Raw genomic sequence first — 15,875 nt, 5'->3', positions numbered from 1 at the left:
CTCCAAGCCGGTGTGCAGGACTGATCAACAGTTACCGCAAACGTTTAGTTGCAGTTATTGCTGCACAAGGGGGTCACACCAGATACTGAAAGCAAAGGTTCACATACTTTTGCCACTCACAGATCTGTAATATTGGATCATTTTCCTCAATAAATAAATGACCAAGTATAATATTTTTATCTCATTTGTTTAACTGGGTTCTCTTTATCTACTTTTAGGACTTGTGTGAAAATCCGATGATGTCTTAGGTCATATTTATGCAGAAATATAGAAAATTCTAAAGGGTTCACAAACTTTCAAGCACCACTGTACATTAAAATCAGGGACATTCTTTCAAAAAGTGGCAGTACTAGCGACGCAAAAAAGAAATTCATCTATTGCGTGAAGAGCCAGAACTGTCACAACATGATGTGCGCTCATCAGCGCTATCCTCCGTAGCCGCCTTGCCCTTTGTCGTCGTCGTTGATAAATTACTTGTACAACAGCATAGTAATCGCACAATTGTGAAAACAGTAAAAACTGGAAAAAACATATAGCTTTGATGACATTAAAAAGAATAACAGCACGGAAAGCCTCCATGACTACTTTTGAACTTAACGCTTTGTGCGCGTGTCGTCTCTGACCAATAGCTGAACGGCCTCAGGGCGCGTGGCTTTGTTGACAGATTTTGGTCCGCTTACTAAAATGTATAGTGTGAAAGCGAACTGCACCAAAATGAAAAAATAAAAAAAAACATTTGGTTTGGACCAAAGCAAGTGAACTATCGAACTATCCTGGTCTGAATACACCCTTAATCACATTTGAGACTTTTAATTTGATTTCTTTCAGCGCGACTGCAATGCATGATGGGAAATATTGCTTTGGTTAGTGAACATTGTTGTACACTAGTTTTTGTGATGCATTGTGGGACACTTTGAGTGCACTATATAGGGTGTAAATAATCCTCACGAAGGTTTCGGACAGCACTGCAAAATGGTGTCCTCGCTATATCGTGCCCTATATAGTCAGTAGGGAGCGATTTCAGACACAGTCTAAGATTTCTGTCCTGAGACTCCTCTTCGACGCCACGGTATTTTTCACTCAGACTTAAGTATTCATTTCCCTGTGAAATTTACTGAGTTACTTTTAAAATCAACGTCGACAGCGACACACAACGGAGCGACCTGGCAGCCTGCCGCTAATCCCTTACAAAATCCTTTGCCCTGTCGCTTTTTTGGTGTCTGGCTAAGGTTTGGCTGAGTTCAAGTCCCAGGTCAAATAGTAACGGTTCGCCACTGGTTGTAAATATACGAAGTATCGAATGAACTTTTGGTTGCCTTTCAGGTGTTCAATGTGTCGTTCTCTTTCCCAGCAAACACAGAAAACTTTCTCATTGGATATTCGCATCAGCTCCGATGTATGACGTCATGTTGTCTTGACAACTGTGCAATATCGTAAACCATCTTCACTGCTCATTCTGCACTGGTTAGAGTGACGTAATACACGAGCGATATGCGAACAATATTGCATGCTGTCAAACCAAATGAATGAAACCTGCGAGAAGGGAATAGAACAAATGTTTTTATTCCGTGGAATAAATGATGTGGTAATTAACGAATCAGAATCGAGTATTCAAATGAGATGTGTAATAAAAGTTAGATAAGAGCTATTTGACAAAAAAAAAAAAGCTGGACTGTTCATTGAAATCAGAGTCATCCATTTTGTAAAGAAGGAATGAAATAAATAGAAAATGCTGTTGTTGTGGCATTTCATGTTGTTCACTTGGAAAAAAAAAGATGAAAACCTTAACTCACCATCGCTGCTGGAAAGTCTTCCTCTCCGTACTTTATCGCAGCCTGGAGTTTGATCATCTGCGAGCGACCGAGAACAGATTGAGGAAACAACATGAGCATCAATGATTTAATGTCCTGGCTGTAATTATTTGCTGTAAATAAATAAATAAAAACAGATGCCTGATCTCCGATTCGATTCTATTCTGTCTGGGATTAAAAAACCTCTGAGGATTTTTATATATTTTTTTATCCCATCTGCTTACACAATAACACTTACTGTCAAGATGATCTGCAGAATGACTTCTGAATGCATTCATAACGTTATAATACATTTATAAGGCATTATACACGTCATAATCATTCATGAAAAAGGCATTACAGTTTATCGCATTGCTCTCACTGTTGTCGTTCTGATAATACACTACAGCACTGTTATAACTTCTCATAACGCACTACGACAAATGGGACTTGCTGATCTTGTGTTATTCATCGTGTAAACGATTCAAGTACAATTTTTGATTTCGCATTTTTCATTCATCATTATAACACGTGCAATTAATTAATTACGAGCGCATTATAACATGAAACGAATACGTTCATCATTTGTTATTGATACAACCTTCGCACAACATTTTTGGGCACACTTTATTTGAAGTTCAATCTATAAATACATTCACTGCACAATATAAACAGCAATCTGTTTTGCAAGTCCATCAATAATGAATGAAAAATAAAAATATTAATTACACTTCATTTTTTAATGTCGTGGTATATTTATAATATTCAGTAAACGCCACAACCGATTTACTCAAAGTTCTAAAAATTATGGTTAAACTGACAGCATTTATATATCACATTTATCTCAATTGGATCAAAAATGAGACTGTCGTCATAAACTGAGATAATATTCTGAATAATAAAGCAGTTCCAAACAGACAGAGTGATGAAAAAATAAAATGAACAGAAATTAAAGTTAAAAAATATATATATTTCTCTGCTGTCTAGTAACTTGAACCAATGTCAGCCATTTTGGAGTTGAAAAGTTGAATTCAGTATCGATGAGAACACTCCTAATCCAGCGTGTTTTATTGACAAACCACAGATTTACGGTCAGAGCATGCTGAGAGACGCTTTTCTCCTGCGTTCGGATGGATCGCATCTACCTGGGTGTGACTTGTAGGGCTGTCCAGAAGAAACGTGGCTTTCATTGCGTCCTGGAAAGCACATGCTCCGTACAGGGACTGGGCGTAGTACAGTTTGTAGTCTTCCACCTCCGGGTGCAGCTGAATGAGCTGCTCGTAACAATCTGCTGCATTGGTAAAATCCTGCACGTGATAATAGCAGTAACCCAGCAGAGACAGAGCGGCTCTGGACTGGAAAAAAACAACACAGCAGAAGTCAGTCACAGAACAGTCACAACATGCACAGAACAGACACAAAACAGCCACAGAACAGTCACAACATGCACAGAACAGACACAAAACAGCCACAGAACAGTCACAACATGCACAGAACAGACACAAAACAGCCACAGAACAGTCACGACATGCAAAGAAAACAGCCACGGCATGCACAGAACAGACACAGAACAGTCACAACATGCACAGAATAGTCACAGAACAGCCACAGCATACACAGAACAGACACAACATGAACAGAACAGTCACAACATGTACAAAATAGTTACAGAACAGCAGCAGCATACACAGAACAGCCACAACATCCACAGAACAGCCACAGAGCAGTCACAACATGCACAGAATAGTCACAGAACAACCACAGCATGCACGGAAGAGCCACAGCATGTACAGAACAGCCACATCGTGCACAGAACAGTCACTGCCTGCACAGAACAGCCACAGCCTGCATGGAACAGCCAAAGAACAGTCACAACATGCACAGAATAGTCACAGAACAGCCACAGCATGCACAGAACAGCCACAGCATGCATAGAACAGCCACATCATGCATAGACCAGCCACAGCATGCACAGAACAGCCACATCATGCATAGACCAGCCACAGCATGCACAGAACAGCCACAGCATGCACAGAACAGCCAAAGAACAGCCACATTGCACATAGAACAATCACAGCCTACACGGAACAGTCACAGAACAGCCACAGCATTCACAGCACAGCCAAAGAATAGTCACATCATGCATAGAACAGCCACAGCATGTACAGAACAGTCAAAGAACAGCCACATCATGCATGACACAGCCACATCATGCACAGAACAGCCAAAGCATGCACAGAACAGTAAAAAAACAGCCACATCATGCACAGAACAGCCACAAATTGCATAACACAGCCACAGCATGCACAGAACAGTCACATCATGAATAACACAGCCACATCATGCACAAAACAGCCAAAGCATGCACAGAACAGTCAAATAACAGCCACATCATGCACAGAACAGCCACAAATTGCATAGCACAGCATGCACAGATCAGTCACATCATGCATAACACAGCCACAGCATGCACAGAACAGTCACATCATGCATAACACAGCCACATCATGCACAGAACAGTCAGAGAACAGCCACATAATGCACAGAACAGCCAAAGCACGCACAGAACAGTCAAAGAACAGCCACATCATGCACAGAACAGCCACAAATTGCATAACACAGCCACAGCATGCACAGAGCAGTCAAAGAACAGCCACATCATGCACAGAACAGCCACAAATTGCATAACACAGCCACAGCATGCACAGAACAGTCACATCATGCATAACACAGCCACATCATGCACAGAACAGTCAGAGAACAGTCACATAATGCACAGAACAGCCAAAGCACGCACAGAACAGTCAAAGAACAGCCACATCATGCACAGAACAGCCACAAATTGCATAACACAGCCACAGCATGCACAGAACAGTCACATCATGCATAACACAGCCACAGCATGCACAGAGCAGTCAAAGAACAGCCACATCATGCACAGAACAGCCACAAATTGCATAACACAGCCACAGCATGCACAGAACAGTCACATCATGCATAACACAGCCACATCATGCACAGAACAGTCAGAGAACAGTCACATAATGCACAGAACAGCCAAAGCACGCACAGAACAGTCAAAGAACAGCCACATCATGCACAGAACAGCCACAAATTGCATAACACAGCCACAGCATGCACAGAACAGTCACATCATGCATAACACAGCCACATCATGCACAGAGCAGTCATAGAACAGTCACATCATGCAACATCATGCACAGAACCGATCACAGAACACATCACAGAACAGCCACAGCATGCACAGTGATGTTGGTTTCTTGCACTGATGAGGGACACAAAGGAATGTGACTTACTTTCATGTGTTTTTGAAGTTCATTGCTCAGGATGTGTATCGCGTCTCCATAGCGTCCATCTTTAATCTTAAAATAATAATCAAGACTGTGTGATTTTAATCAGAGAGATGAGAGAAAAACAGACAACACAATCCAAGCTAACGGTAAGCTAACGGTAAGCTCACAATAAGCTTCAGAGTTAGCATGAACTCACCAGTTTATAAACGGTGGCGGTGAATTCACCGTCTTTAATCGGAGACAGCGTCATAACCAAACACACAACTCATTTATTAATGACAATAAATACAATTACAGCCCGGAAGCGGATCTCACGGGCTGCTCACACACTCAGCAACACCACAACCTGGCACAGCGACACAAAACATTCCGTTACTTAGCAACAGTACCGGAACCGGAAATGACTAGCGTTGGCGCTGCAAAAGCCCTTTGTGTGAACGCAGGAAACATAAAAATATTCTGTTTTTTCCTGAGTTTTTCGCTTTAATATAAAATAAATCGGATAAATAAATGTGTGAAAGTATTGTTTTTGCGTCTACAGATTTTATACATTCTCTGTTCTTTTTTAAACTTTAAAAAAATATATTTTATAACAACAAAAACAACACAATCCCAAATCAAAAACAGTTGAAACAGCGTGGAAAATGAAAATAAAAAAAGAAAGCAGTGATTTGTAAATGTACTTTGACTTGTATTTCACTGCAGACAGAATGAACCCAAGATATTTCATGTTTCGTTAGTCAACTTCATTTCACTTGTCCGTCCATCCAGTCCTGAGTTTCAGTTGACAATCCATTCCAAAAGAAGCTGGGACGGGGAAATTTAGGGCGAGTGATGAGGAAAAACAATGAAATAATGATGTGATTTGAAACAGGTGATGTCATCAGATGACTGTAATCCTAATTTAGGACAAAATCAGTGTCCAGGAAAGGCCTCGTGTTTGAGGAACAAAGATGTGCCGAGGATCTCCAGTTTGTCAACAAATGTGTGAGGAAATTATTGAAATGTTTGAAAACAATGCTCCTCAAAGAAACATAGGAAGGGATTTGGATATGGTGCATAATCTCATCTCATTCTCATTATCTTTAGCCGCTTTATCCTTCTACAGGGTCGCAGGCAAGCTGGAGCCTATCCCAGCTGACTACGGGCGAAAGGCGGGGTACACCCTGGACAAGTCGCCAGGTCATCACAGGGCTGACACATAGACACAGACAACCATTCACACTCACATTCACACCTACGCTCAATTTAGAGTCACCAGTTAACCTAACCTGCATGTCTTTGGACTGTGGGGGAAACCGGAGCACCCGGAGGAAACCCACGCGGACACGGGGAGAACATGCAAACTCCACACAGAAAGGCCCTTGCCGGCCCCGGGGCTCGAACCCAGGACCTTCTTGCTGTGAGGCGACAGCGCTAACCACTAATGGTGCATAATATCGTTCAATGATTCAAGGAATCTGGAGGTATTTCGGTGCATAAAGGGCAAGGGCACAAGCCAAAGCTGAACACCCATGATCTCTGATCCCTCACTGCATCAAGAACCGTCATTCATCTTCAGCTGATATAACCACATGGGCTCGAGATTACAGCTACGGAGTTACATCCACAAACACCAGTTAGATCTTTACTGTGCAAAAAGGAAGCCTTATATTAACTGTGCCCAGAAGCGCCGTCGACTTCTCAGGGCTCGGAGGCATTTGGGACGGACCATCACATAGTGGAAATGTGTATTGTGGTCAGACGAATCAGTATTCCAGGTCTTATTTTGGAAGAAATGGACGCCGTGTGCTCTGAAGACGAAATGAACCATCCAGACTGTTACCAGGAACAAGTCCAAAAGCCACTGTGTGTAATGGTACGGGGTTGTGTCAGTGCCCTTGGTGAAGGTAACTTACACTTCTGTAATGGAGCATTAATGCCGAAAAGCATACTGAGATTTTGGCTCAACATCTGCTGCCTTCAAGACGACATCTTTTCCAGGGAGATTTCAACAAGACGATACAAAACCACATTCTGCTCACATTACAAAGGCATGGCTGGGGAAGAAGAGGGTGTGTCCCCTCTGTCCCCAATAGCGAGTGTGTGGAGAATTTTGAATTTTGAAATATGACAGTGACGACCCTGCACTGTTGCACACCTTAAGACTTGTTTGCAGGAAGAACAGGACAAAATAACACCTGAAACACTTCATCACTTGGTGTCTTCAGTCCATAAACATCTTTTAAGTGCTGTGAGAAGGAACGGGAACATTATCTCATCTCATCTCATTATCTGTAGCCGCTTTATCCTGTTCTACAGGGTCGCAGGCAAGCTGGAGCCTATCCCAGCTGACTACGGGCGAAAGGCGGGGTACACCCTGGACAAGTCGCCAGGTCATCACAGGGCTGACACATAGACACAGACAACCATTCACACTCACATTCACACCTACGGTCAATTTAGAGCCACCAGTTAACCTAACCTGCATGTCTTTGGACTGTGGGGGAAACCGGAGCACCCGGAGGAAACCCACGCGGACACGGGGAGAACATGCAAACTCCGCACAGAAAGGCCCTCGCCGGCCACGGGGCTTGAACCCAGACCTTCTTGTTGTGAGGCGACAGCGCTAACCACTACACAACCGTGCCGGGAACGGGAACATTATAAAGTATGAAATGTTTTACCATCCCAATGTTTTTTGAAAGGTGTTGTAAGAATCAACATTGAAATGTGTTTATTTTGAAAAAAAGTGCCATAAAATTAATGAGGTAAGACATCAAATAATGTACTGTTGTACGGTTTTGAGTGCAATACAGGTCAAAGATTCTTTACAAATCATAGTTTTCAGGTTTAATTTCAATTTCAGTATACTGTCGCAACTTTTTCTGATTCATAATAATGATGATGATGATGATTACCCATAATATAATATTTACAAAATAAATACAACTATATTTTGAATAATTGTCCTGTGAAACTCTGATGAGTGAATGTTTCTTTCTCACAATCATAAAAAAAGATTCTGAATGAAATGTTTTTGTGACATGCAAATGAGTCTGATTTGTGTACATGAATAAATGCCTCAGTGTACTGGGTTTCACATGACGTCACATCCGCCTCATTAATTATTCAAAACTTTAGCTGGTGGTCTATGGAATCAATTTTGTGCCAAAATGTTCATACAATACTTTTGAAATATCAAACAAAAACAATAAATCAAAATACAAAAAAACAAAAAAAATAAGTCAATTTTTTTAGACTGGCAAACAAATTATTCATGTAATCGTGCAAAATATCAGTCTATTACTCTTCAGAAACCTTTTATTTTTGTTCCGCGTCTTTCTCAGTTTTCATCTCATCTCATCTCATTATCTCTAGCCGCTTTATCCTGTTCTACAGGGTCGCAGGCAAGCTGGAGCCTATCTCAGCTGACTACGGGCAAAAGGCGGGGTACACCCTGGACAAGTCGCCAGGTCATCACAGGGCTGACACATAGACCCAGACAATCATTCACACTCACATTCACACCTACGCTCAATTTAGAGTCACCAGTTAACCTAACCTGCATGTCTTTGGACTGTGGGAGAAACCGGAGCACCCGGAGGAAACCCACGCGGACACGGGGCGAACATGCAAACTCTGCACAGAAAGGCCCTCGCCGGCCACGGGGCTCGAACCCGGACCTTCTTGCTGTGAGGCGACAGCGCTAACCACCACACCACCGTGCCGCCCCTTTCTCAGTTTTGTTTGACGTAATTTATTTTGGTTGCAATTCCAGCTTTCTCGTTTGCGCTCCCTGACTTTTTGCTTGCAGTTTTGGCACAAACTTCACGTGTGGATGGGCTGTCCAGGAATGCATTCCCATTGGGTAACTTGTGTTTGACTGACAGCTACGCTCAGCCATTCCCTACTCGGATTTTGGCGGCCTGTTTGACGAGTGACCGATCCATTGACGGTAAACAAGGATCGAGTGGACTTCAGTGGCGACTATGATATTGAATTAATTCAACAAAGTGTAAATTCAATATCATAGTCGCCACTGAAGTCCACTCGATCCTTGTTTACCATCAATGGATTGGTCACTCGTCAAACAGTCCGCCAGAATCTGAGTAGGAAATGGCCGCAACAGCCTCCAGGGGAATCGCTGAACGTAGCTGTCAGAAAGCTGGAATCACAACCAAAATAAATTACGTCAAACAAAACTGAGAAAGACGCGGAACAAAAATAAAATGTTTCTGAAGAGCAATAGACTGATATTTTGCACGATTACACGAATAATTTGTTTGCCAGTCTAAAAAAATTGACTTTTTTTGTTTTTTTGTATTTTGATTTGTCATTTTTGTTTGATATTTCAAAAGTATTGTATGAACATTTTGGCACAAAATTGATTCCATAGTGGTCCACCAAAGCTCAGTTGACAAAGCGCTTGTACGGAGAAGGTGCATTGCTCGGATGAAAAATGCTTGATGCTTGCGTTGTTTTCGGTTGTTCGAATCTATCAAACCGTGAAACTGATAAAAGTTTCTTCAGGGTTCCCTGTAAATTACTAATAAAAGGTGAACGAACACAGGATTTCACAAAAAGACGTGGAAAGAGGTGGGTTTTGAACCTCTCAGTGAAATCGAAGGGAGCCGAGTCGAAGCATGCTCGAGTTTTCAGTGATCACTTGGTGAAAGGTTTGTATTTCCCTCTCAGCTCTGTCTTTCATGTTTTCCAAGTACTTTTCTTGCTATGTGTCATTATTTTACGGTACTTTTTTTTCGTCATGAAGCACTAAAGCTGATTCTCCAGCTGTTTCTTTGTTCACTCCTCACAAAGTCCATCTGCATGAAGGTCGCGACAAAATTCTTCCCCAGCCGCACAGTTACAATGCGCCGTGATCACGTCTCCGTCTTGTTTAACTCAGATCCAGGTCTTTAAAGGGGTTTCTGATCATCTTTGTGAATGATTTAGCTGAGAGATAAGAGCCAGCACAAGTGAGAATCAAGCCAACTGTTGTTTGTTTGTTTACACTTCAACTTGCAGCGCTTCGTTGTAAAGACGTGAACAAAAAGCTTAAAAAAATACTTACACGGGCAAAAAGATTACAGGATTCATTCAGCAGTGACTTGATCCCGAGGTCCTTTACTCAGCCACATACAAAAAAAAAGTTGTTAAGCCTCCATACTCTTCCACACTTTCATCTGTTTTGCGGTGTAGAAGGACGTCTGCAACACCAGATAGTTCGAGATGTCGGGGAACTCGACTGAAGGGTAGTTTTCAAGATCATATGACAAATCCTTCTTTCCCAGACTGTCGGGGTCGATTCCATTGAACATAGCGATCTTCTGAATATATCTAATACCCTGTCCACACTAGGGATTTTGTACCGGTACGAAACTACTTTCGTACCGCAACACCTGTCCACACTAGCAACTATACCGGTACTGTAGCGGTATAACTGTATCGGTACGAAACCCACAAATGTATGGGTTTCGTACCGGTACAGTATCGGTACTGTAGCGCTTCGCTGTAGTGTGGACAGATGAAGCGGCTCTGTATCGATACAAATATAATGCGCATGCGCAAAGTCACACACCTCAATCGATGTCTTCGCTGAAGAAAATAGTGAAGAACGGAGATTCGTTTGTTTCTTTCTCAACTGCCTCACGCGTTTTATACGATTCGACTGAATAAATGACCACCAGAAATACAGACTGTACACTGACAACAAAAAGCACACACACGTTGTTTCATCCGTCATATATTCTCGGAAGGAAGTTACTCGGTAACCACAGAAACATTTCGCGCACGCGCATTTCAACTCCCGTGAAAGAAAACCGCAAACATTTCTCGCTAGTGTGGACAGATGCACTAAACTGTACCGGTATACTTTGTATCGATACAGTTATACCACTTTCGTACCGGTATAAGTGTGAACACAGCATAAAGCGAGCAGTGGCTTCTAGATTACGAGCGTACTCTGATAAGTTATCTCTAGTTGTTTGCACTATGGCAGCCGTTTAGACCACCAGCTATTTCACTTCCGGTAAAACCGCTAAGAAAAGTCACATGACCTGAAACCCAGCAATAAAACAGTCAGGCAAAAATTCTTCAACTGATGGAAACTTTCAGCAAAAAAGTGTCTTTTTATTTTCAAATGATTAAACGTAAAAAAAAAGTCACGTCATACATAATACGTGAAATACGTGAAATGTATTTTATGTTCCATCACTTTGCAGTTTTAGCCGTTTTAGTTTGTTGGTTCAGCATTTTTTTTTAATCACTTGTCTTTTCATGGCGTCTTACTGCCACAACTTGAACTATTTATTCTCACTTGAAGAAAGTTATGAACCTGCAGGGTGAAAATCCATGGCTAATCCAAAATACACTGACTTGCGAACACTTGCTTGTGTGTGTGTGTGTGTGTGTGTGGGTGTGTGTCTGTTTCGATGATGGACAGAAAATGAGAGGGTGTGTGTTTTGTATATTCAGGGAATTCTGAAGCGTGTGCTGTGCACTGAGGTTGGAGACGCTCTTTGGACACGACTGAAGCGCCCTTCTGAGGACACAGTCACACTCAGACAGGTATTTACACTTCTTTTCCATTTTGTTTTTGCATATTTGTTCATTTTCCCTTATATGTCGATGTGCTTTCTGGGCTGACAGTGAAATATGGTGTGCACAGGCAGCAGTCGGAGGGATTTGAGCTCCAGAGTAAAGTTATGGAACCATTTAGAAGTGAGAAATGTCGGGCTTTTCAGACAGTTCATCTCCAGAGGGAAGATCTAGAGCCAAAGATGGCTCAAAAAGGAAAAGCATAAATTTGAGATAAAATTTGAAGATCGTAAAAGTCATGATAATGTTGAATTTTTGAAGGCAGTTCATCTCCAGAGGAAATGATGGAAACATTCAGAACTGATGAGGAAAATAATCAATTTGAGACGCAACTTAAAAGTAATGAAGAATGATTATGCAGGATTGTTCAGGCTTTTGTTCTTCAGAGTAAATTTATGGCACTAATTACAGCTCAAAAATGAAATAAAAAACAATCCAAGACTTAAGTTCAAGCTATAACTTAAGGATTACACAGGATTACAGATACTTGATGCGAAGAATACATTATGGATTGATTTTGAGCTCAAAAATGTAAAAAAAAAAAAAAAAGAAGTGAAGTTCAGACTAAATTTCAAGCTGTAAAGCCACAAACTCTGGAGTGATTTCAAGGTCAGATACAGACATCAGTGAATTTGAGACAGAATTAAAAAAAATGTAAAAAGAAAGCTGATGTGCAATTTTGAAGGCAGATCTTATCCAGAGAAGATTATGGAGGCATTTAGTGCTTCAAAATGTTGGGATTTTTAACTGCTTCATCTCCAGAATAAATTCATAGAACTAATTCTCTCTCAAAAAAATGGAAAAAGTGACCCTGAGACAAAACTTAAAAGATGTAAAAGGGCACATTATGCAGGATTTGTATGACTGTGGAGCCATTTAGAGTGAAAAAAAAGTTGGAGAAATGAATTTGAGACAAAATTCAAGATGGAAAAAAACATTATGCAGAATTTTGAAGGCTGTTGTTTTTCAGAGTAAAGTTATGGAGTAATTTCGAGCTCAGAAAATGGAAAAACAAGAATTTGTGACAGAAATCAAGATGTAGAAGATCAAAAAGTAAACATTATGAAAAAAATTTTCAAGGCAGTTGTTTAAACTAATGGAGTTTATGGAGTTTTACTGAGTTGTGATCTTAAATGTTGGAAAATGTGAATTTGGGACAAAACCTGAAGACGTAAAAGTAAAAATTAGGCAGAATGTGGAAGCCAGCTGATCTCCAAAGTCAAATTCTGGAGCTCAACCATACTTTTGAGATCAACAATGTTGGAAAAGTGAGTTTGAGACAAACTTCAAGAAAGAAAAATAAACATTATGTAGAATTTTGAAGGCTGTTGTTTTTCAGAGTAAAGTTATGGAGTCATTTCAAGCACAGAAAATGGAAAAACAAGAATTTGTGACAGAAATCAAGGTGTCGAAGATCAAAAAGTAAAGATTGTGAAGGATTTTTTCAAGGCAGTTGTTTAACCCTTTGGTGACTGACCCCTTGAACATGGGTCCTCCAGGAATGATGACGTTTCAGTCGTCAAGACAACGGAAAAACTAAAATACAAGAGCATTTTGTTTTGTGCACAAGAGCATTGTGACGTATCTTTCTGTTTTTGTATTTTAGTTCTTCTGTTGTCTTGACAACTGAAAAGTCATAGTTCCTGGAGGAACCATTTTCAAGGGGTCAGTCACCAAAGGGTTTTAAACTTGTGGAGTTTATGGAGTATTACTGAGTTTCGGTCTCAAATGTTGGAAAATGTGAATTTGGGACAAAATCTTAAGATGAAAAAGTAAAAATTAGGCAGAATGTTGAAGCCAGCTGATCTCCAAAGTCAAATTCTAGAGCTCAACCATAATTTCGAGCTCAGCAATGCTGGAAAAGTGAGTTTGCTGGATTTTTATAGCAGTTCATGACCAGAGTAAGTTTACAGAGCTGTTTAAATCTGAAAGAAGGACGTGTGAGACAAAACTGTAAAGGGAAAAATATTTTTAAAGTCGTAAATTATGGTGCCATTTACAGCTCAGAAATGTGGAAAAAGTGAATTTGAAAATCAAGATTGTTTAAGGCAATTGATTTCAAAAGTATCAAAGGTTAGACATCATGAACTCTTGGGAGACTTGAATAAAAAATGGAAATATCCATAAATTTGCTGTTCTTGGTCATCTTAATGCACTAATCCAGAAAGTAATATCGACTTTATTCCATAAGGATGTGGGTATGGAATGTTCCTGCTGTGAGACAGAAACATCTAAACATCTCAGAGTTTATGTTCCTCAGCCCGTTCTGTGGTTTTGCTTGCCAGGATGGGATTCAGGGTGAGCTTGCTGCTACTCGCTCTCGTCGTGGTTATCGTGTCTGGCCAAAAGAAACGCCCTGTTAAGAAGGAATGGAGCTACCGTGATGGATGTGAGTTACTTTTTGGTCCTCAAGAATGACAAATATGTTGGAAAATAAAACCATTTTAAAAGCATATTAAAATATCTTTCCAGCTGAGAAAGTGAGCATGCGAGGTGTGGCGAATTTGACTCAAGTTCTCGATGACTGGAGGTTTGATATCCTGAACCAGGTGAAGAACCTTCTGCAGAACGACCACCAGGCCTTGCTGCCTGATTACGCAAGGTAGCATGATGTGTTGCGTTGCGTTGTGTTTTTTTTCTTCACCTTTTGACTTTCCATCATCAAGATGGCATAATGTTAACATTCTCTTAGCAGAAAAAATAAATAGCCAGGAAGGAAAATTGCTGGGTTGGGGTTTACGGCGAAACCTGGAACTCAAGTTCCTGGATTTATTTCAGAGCAGACCGTGTGATTATGGCGAGTGGAAACGCTGAACTTCCTGGATGGTTGACTTCGTATGGTTTGGATACGAGTCAAGGATAATTACACTCTTTAGTGGTCACAATCTTGCCACTCTTTCTTTTTTTGTTTCAGGATCCAGCCTCTCTCTGAGGCTTTGGATGACTTGTACAAGGAGTTCAATGCCTTGAAGACCCACCTCGGCGAGCTGATAGATAAGTTCACTCCCATCGAAGCCTTCATCGATGAGCTGAAGACGAAAAAAGCCAACACCCCTCCGTCCAACCCTCCGGTGCGAAGGAGACTGATCAGACCTCCAGCTTCAGCTTCGTGAAGCCGCTGAGCTTCCAGAACTTTCCTTTGGAGCTGGTATTCTCTGCAAAACCATACGTAGAAATATATCTATCTATAAAAAACAAAACAAAACACCACAGTATGCTTTGATAAAGCATTTTCCTTTTTTTTTTCCTCCCTTCTTTTTAGCATCTTGTTACTGCATGTTGCTGGGAAACAGGTAATGCACAAAATGCTGAACAAGCCAAATCGCCCCGTTTTGTGATTTCGGGTTGCATGGGAAAGCAACTATTTGTTCAAAAATACCAAAGAGACAGTATATATATAGATATACCGGTATGTATGTTTTATGTATAGAACTAGATTTATAGATTCATTGTATTTGATATTATGTTTTATTTCTACCCACATATACTGTATATCGATCATTATTTCAAATTGTATCTTTCATCAGTGGATGAAATCGATCCGGATTTGGTGTCATGACCCATTGTAATATTATTTCTAGCATGTGAGCAAAAGTATTAGGACATTATTGTGCATTTATATCTCTCTGAGCATGGAAATGTGGTGTTTCACTTCTTTCGACTCATGATCTGATCTGAGCTACGAATAAAATCCGTTTGCATGGTGATGCTGATCAAGCACTTGTTGTCATGTTGTTTTTGGAAAATAATCATCCACTCTGGGGTGATGTGATGTGACATCACCAAAGTGGATCATTTTCCTGGAAAAGCACTTTGCATTATGTTTTATTCCTCTGATCGCACAGTGACTCACCAACAATTGCATTTATTTCAGTGTTTTACGAATGAAACATCATACATCAATCATCTTTCTCGTTCTTTTCTGACTGTGATAGACCAGTGATATGCAGTGTCATGTCCGCAACTGATCAACTGTGGTTTATGGTTAAATTCCATAAGGAAGAGGAACGTCATGTGAATAGATTGGTGGGTTGAATTTGGCAAGAAAACTTGTTTGAATCCCATTTCTATATTACAATATTGAAAGGTGCTGTGTCCATATTGTTGGGATACCAATGAAGTTCAGCTTCTTCCACATCCAAATCCTCCCTGAACCCCATCTTTTAAAAGAAAAATCAAATCAAAGTAGTTG

The 15,875-nt window shown here is 40.7% G+C and overlaps 2 protein-coding genes across 7 annotated transcripts in view; one reads left to right on the top strand and one right to left on the bottom strand.

Moving 5' to 3' along the window:
- The window catches only part of ift70 (intraflagellar transport 70), a 37,958-nt gene extending 32,486 nt beyond the window's left edge, over positions 1-5,472 (bottom strand). For 3 of the 4 annotated variants that reach the window (XM_060901139.1, XM_060901140.1, XM_060901141.1), the window contains exons 1-4: positions 5,301-5,472; positions 5,108-5,173; positions 2,936-3,145; positions 1,794-1,850 (exon numbers count right to left, since the gene is read on the bottom strand). In XM_060901139.1, the coding sequence (XP_060757122.1) occupies positions 1,794-1,850; positions 2,936-3,145; positions 5,108-5,173; positions 5,301-5,354 (387 nt within the window). In that variant the 5' untranslated portion in view covers positions 5,355-5,472. The remainder of the gene's footprint in view (positions 1-1,793; positions 1,851-2,935; positions 3,146-5,107; positions 5,174-5,300) is intronic. The other variant, XM_060901138.1, reaches the window with a different exon arrangement.
- A 6,073-nt stretch (positions 5,473-11,545) lies between these two features.
- On the top strand, positions 11,546-15,403 carry si:ch211-76l23.4 (uncharacterized). 3 transcript variants are annotated; one of them, XM_060902481.1, is made up of 5 exons: positions 11,546-11,653; positions 13,969-14,072; positions 14,156-14,285; positions 14,598-14,831; positions 14,946-15,403. In XM_060902481.1, exons 2-4 carry the CDS (start codon positions 13,970-13,972, stop codon positions 14,794-14,796), a joined length of 432 nt encoding a protein of 143 aa, XP_060758464.1. In that variant the 5' UTR covers positions 11,546-11,653; position 13,969; the 3' UTR covers positions 14,797-14,831; positions 14,946-15,403. The 3 variants fall into 3 exon arrangements, with proteins under 3 accessions (XP_060758464.1, XP_060758462.1, XP_060758465.1); XM_060902479.1 differs by having other exon boundaries at positions 14,598-15,403; XM_060902482.1 differs by having other exon boundaries at positions 13,944-14,072; positions 14,598-15,403.
- Positions 15,404-15,875: the final 472 nt, after the last annotated feature.

This window comes from Neoarius graeffei, chromosome 20 (genome assembly GCF_027579695.1).
Source record: "Neoarius graeffei isolate fNeoGra1 chromosome 20, fNeoGra1.pri, whole genome shotgun sequence".
NCBI classification, from domain to species: domain Eukaryota; kingdom Metazoa; phylum Chordata; class Actinopteri; order Siluriformes; family Ariidae; genus Neoarius; species Neoarius graeffei.
This window is presented reverse-complemented; position numbering and strand designations above follow the sequence as displayed.

Excerpts from the sequence above, each read along its gene's own strand:
- si:ch211-76l23.4 (XM_060902481.1), top strand. The coding sequence starts at position 13,970 with ATGGGATTCAGGGTGAGCTTGCTGCTACTCGCTCTCGTCGTGGTTATC. Across the intron at positions 14,073-14,155 it reads ATGGAGCTACCGTGATGGAT|CTGAGAAAGTGAGCATGCGA; the intron begins GTGAGTTACTTT and ends ATATCTTTCCAG. Across the intron at positions 14,286-14,597 it reads TTGCTGCCTGATTACGCAAG|GATCCAGCCTCTCTCTGAGG; the intron begins GTAGCATGATGT and ends TTTTTGTTTCAG.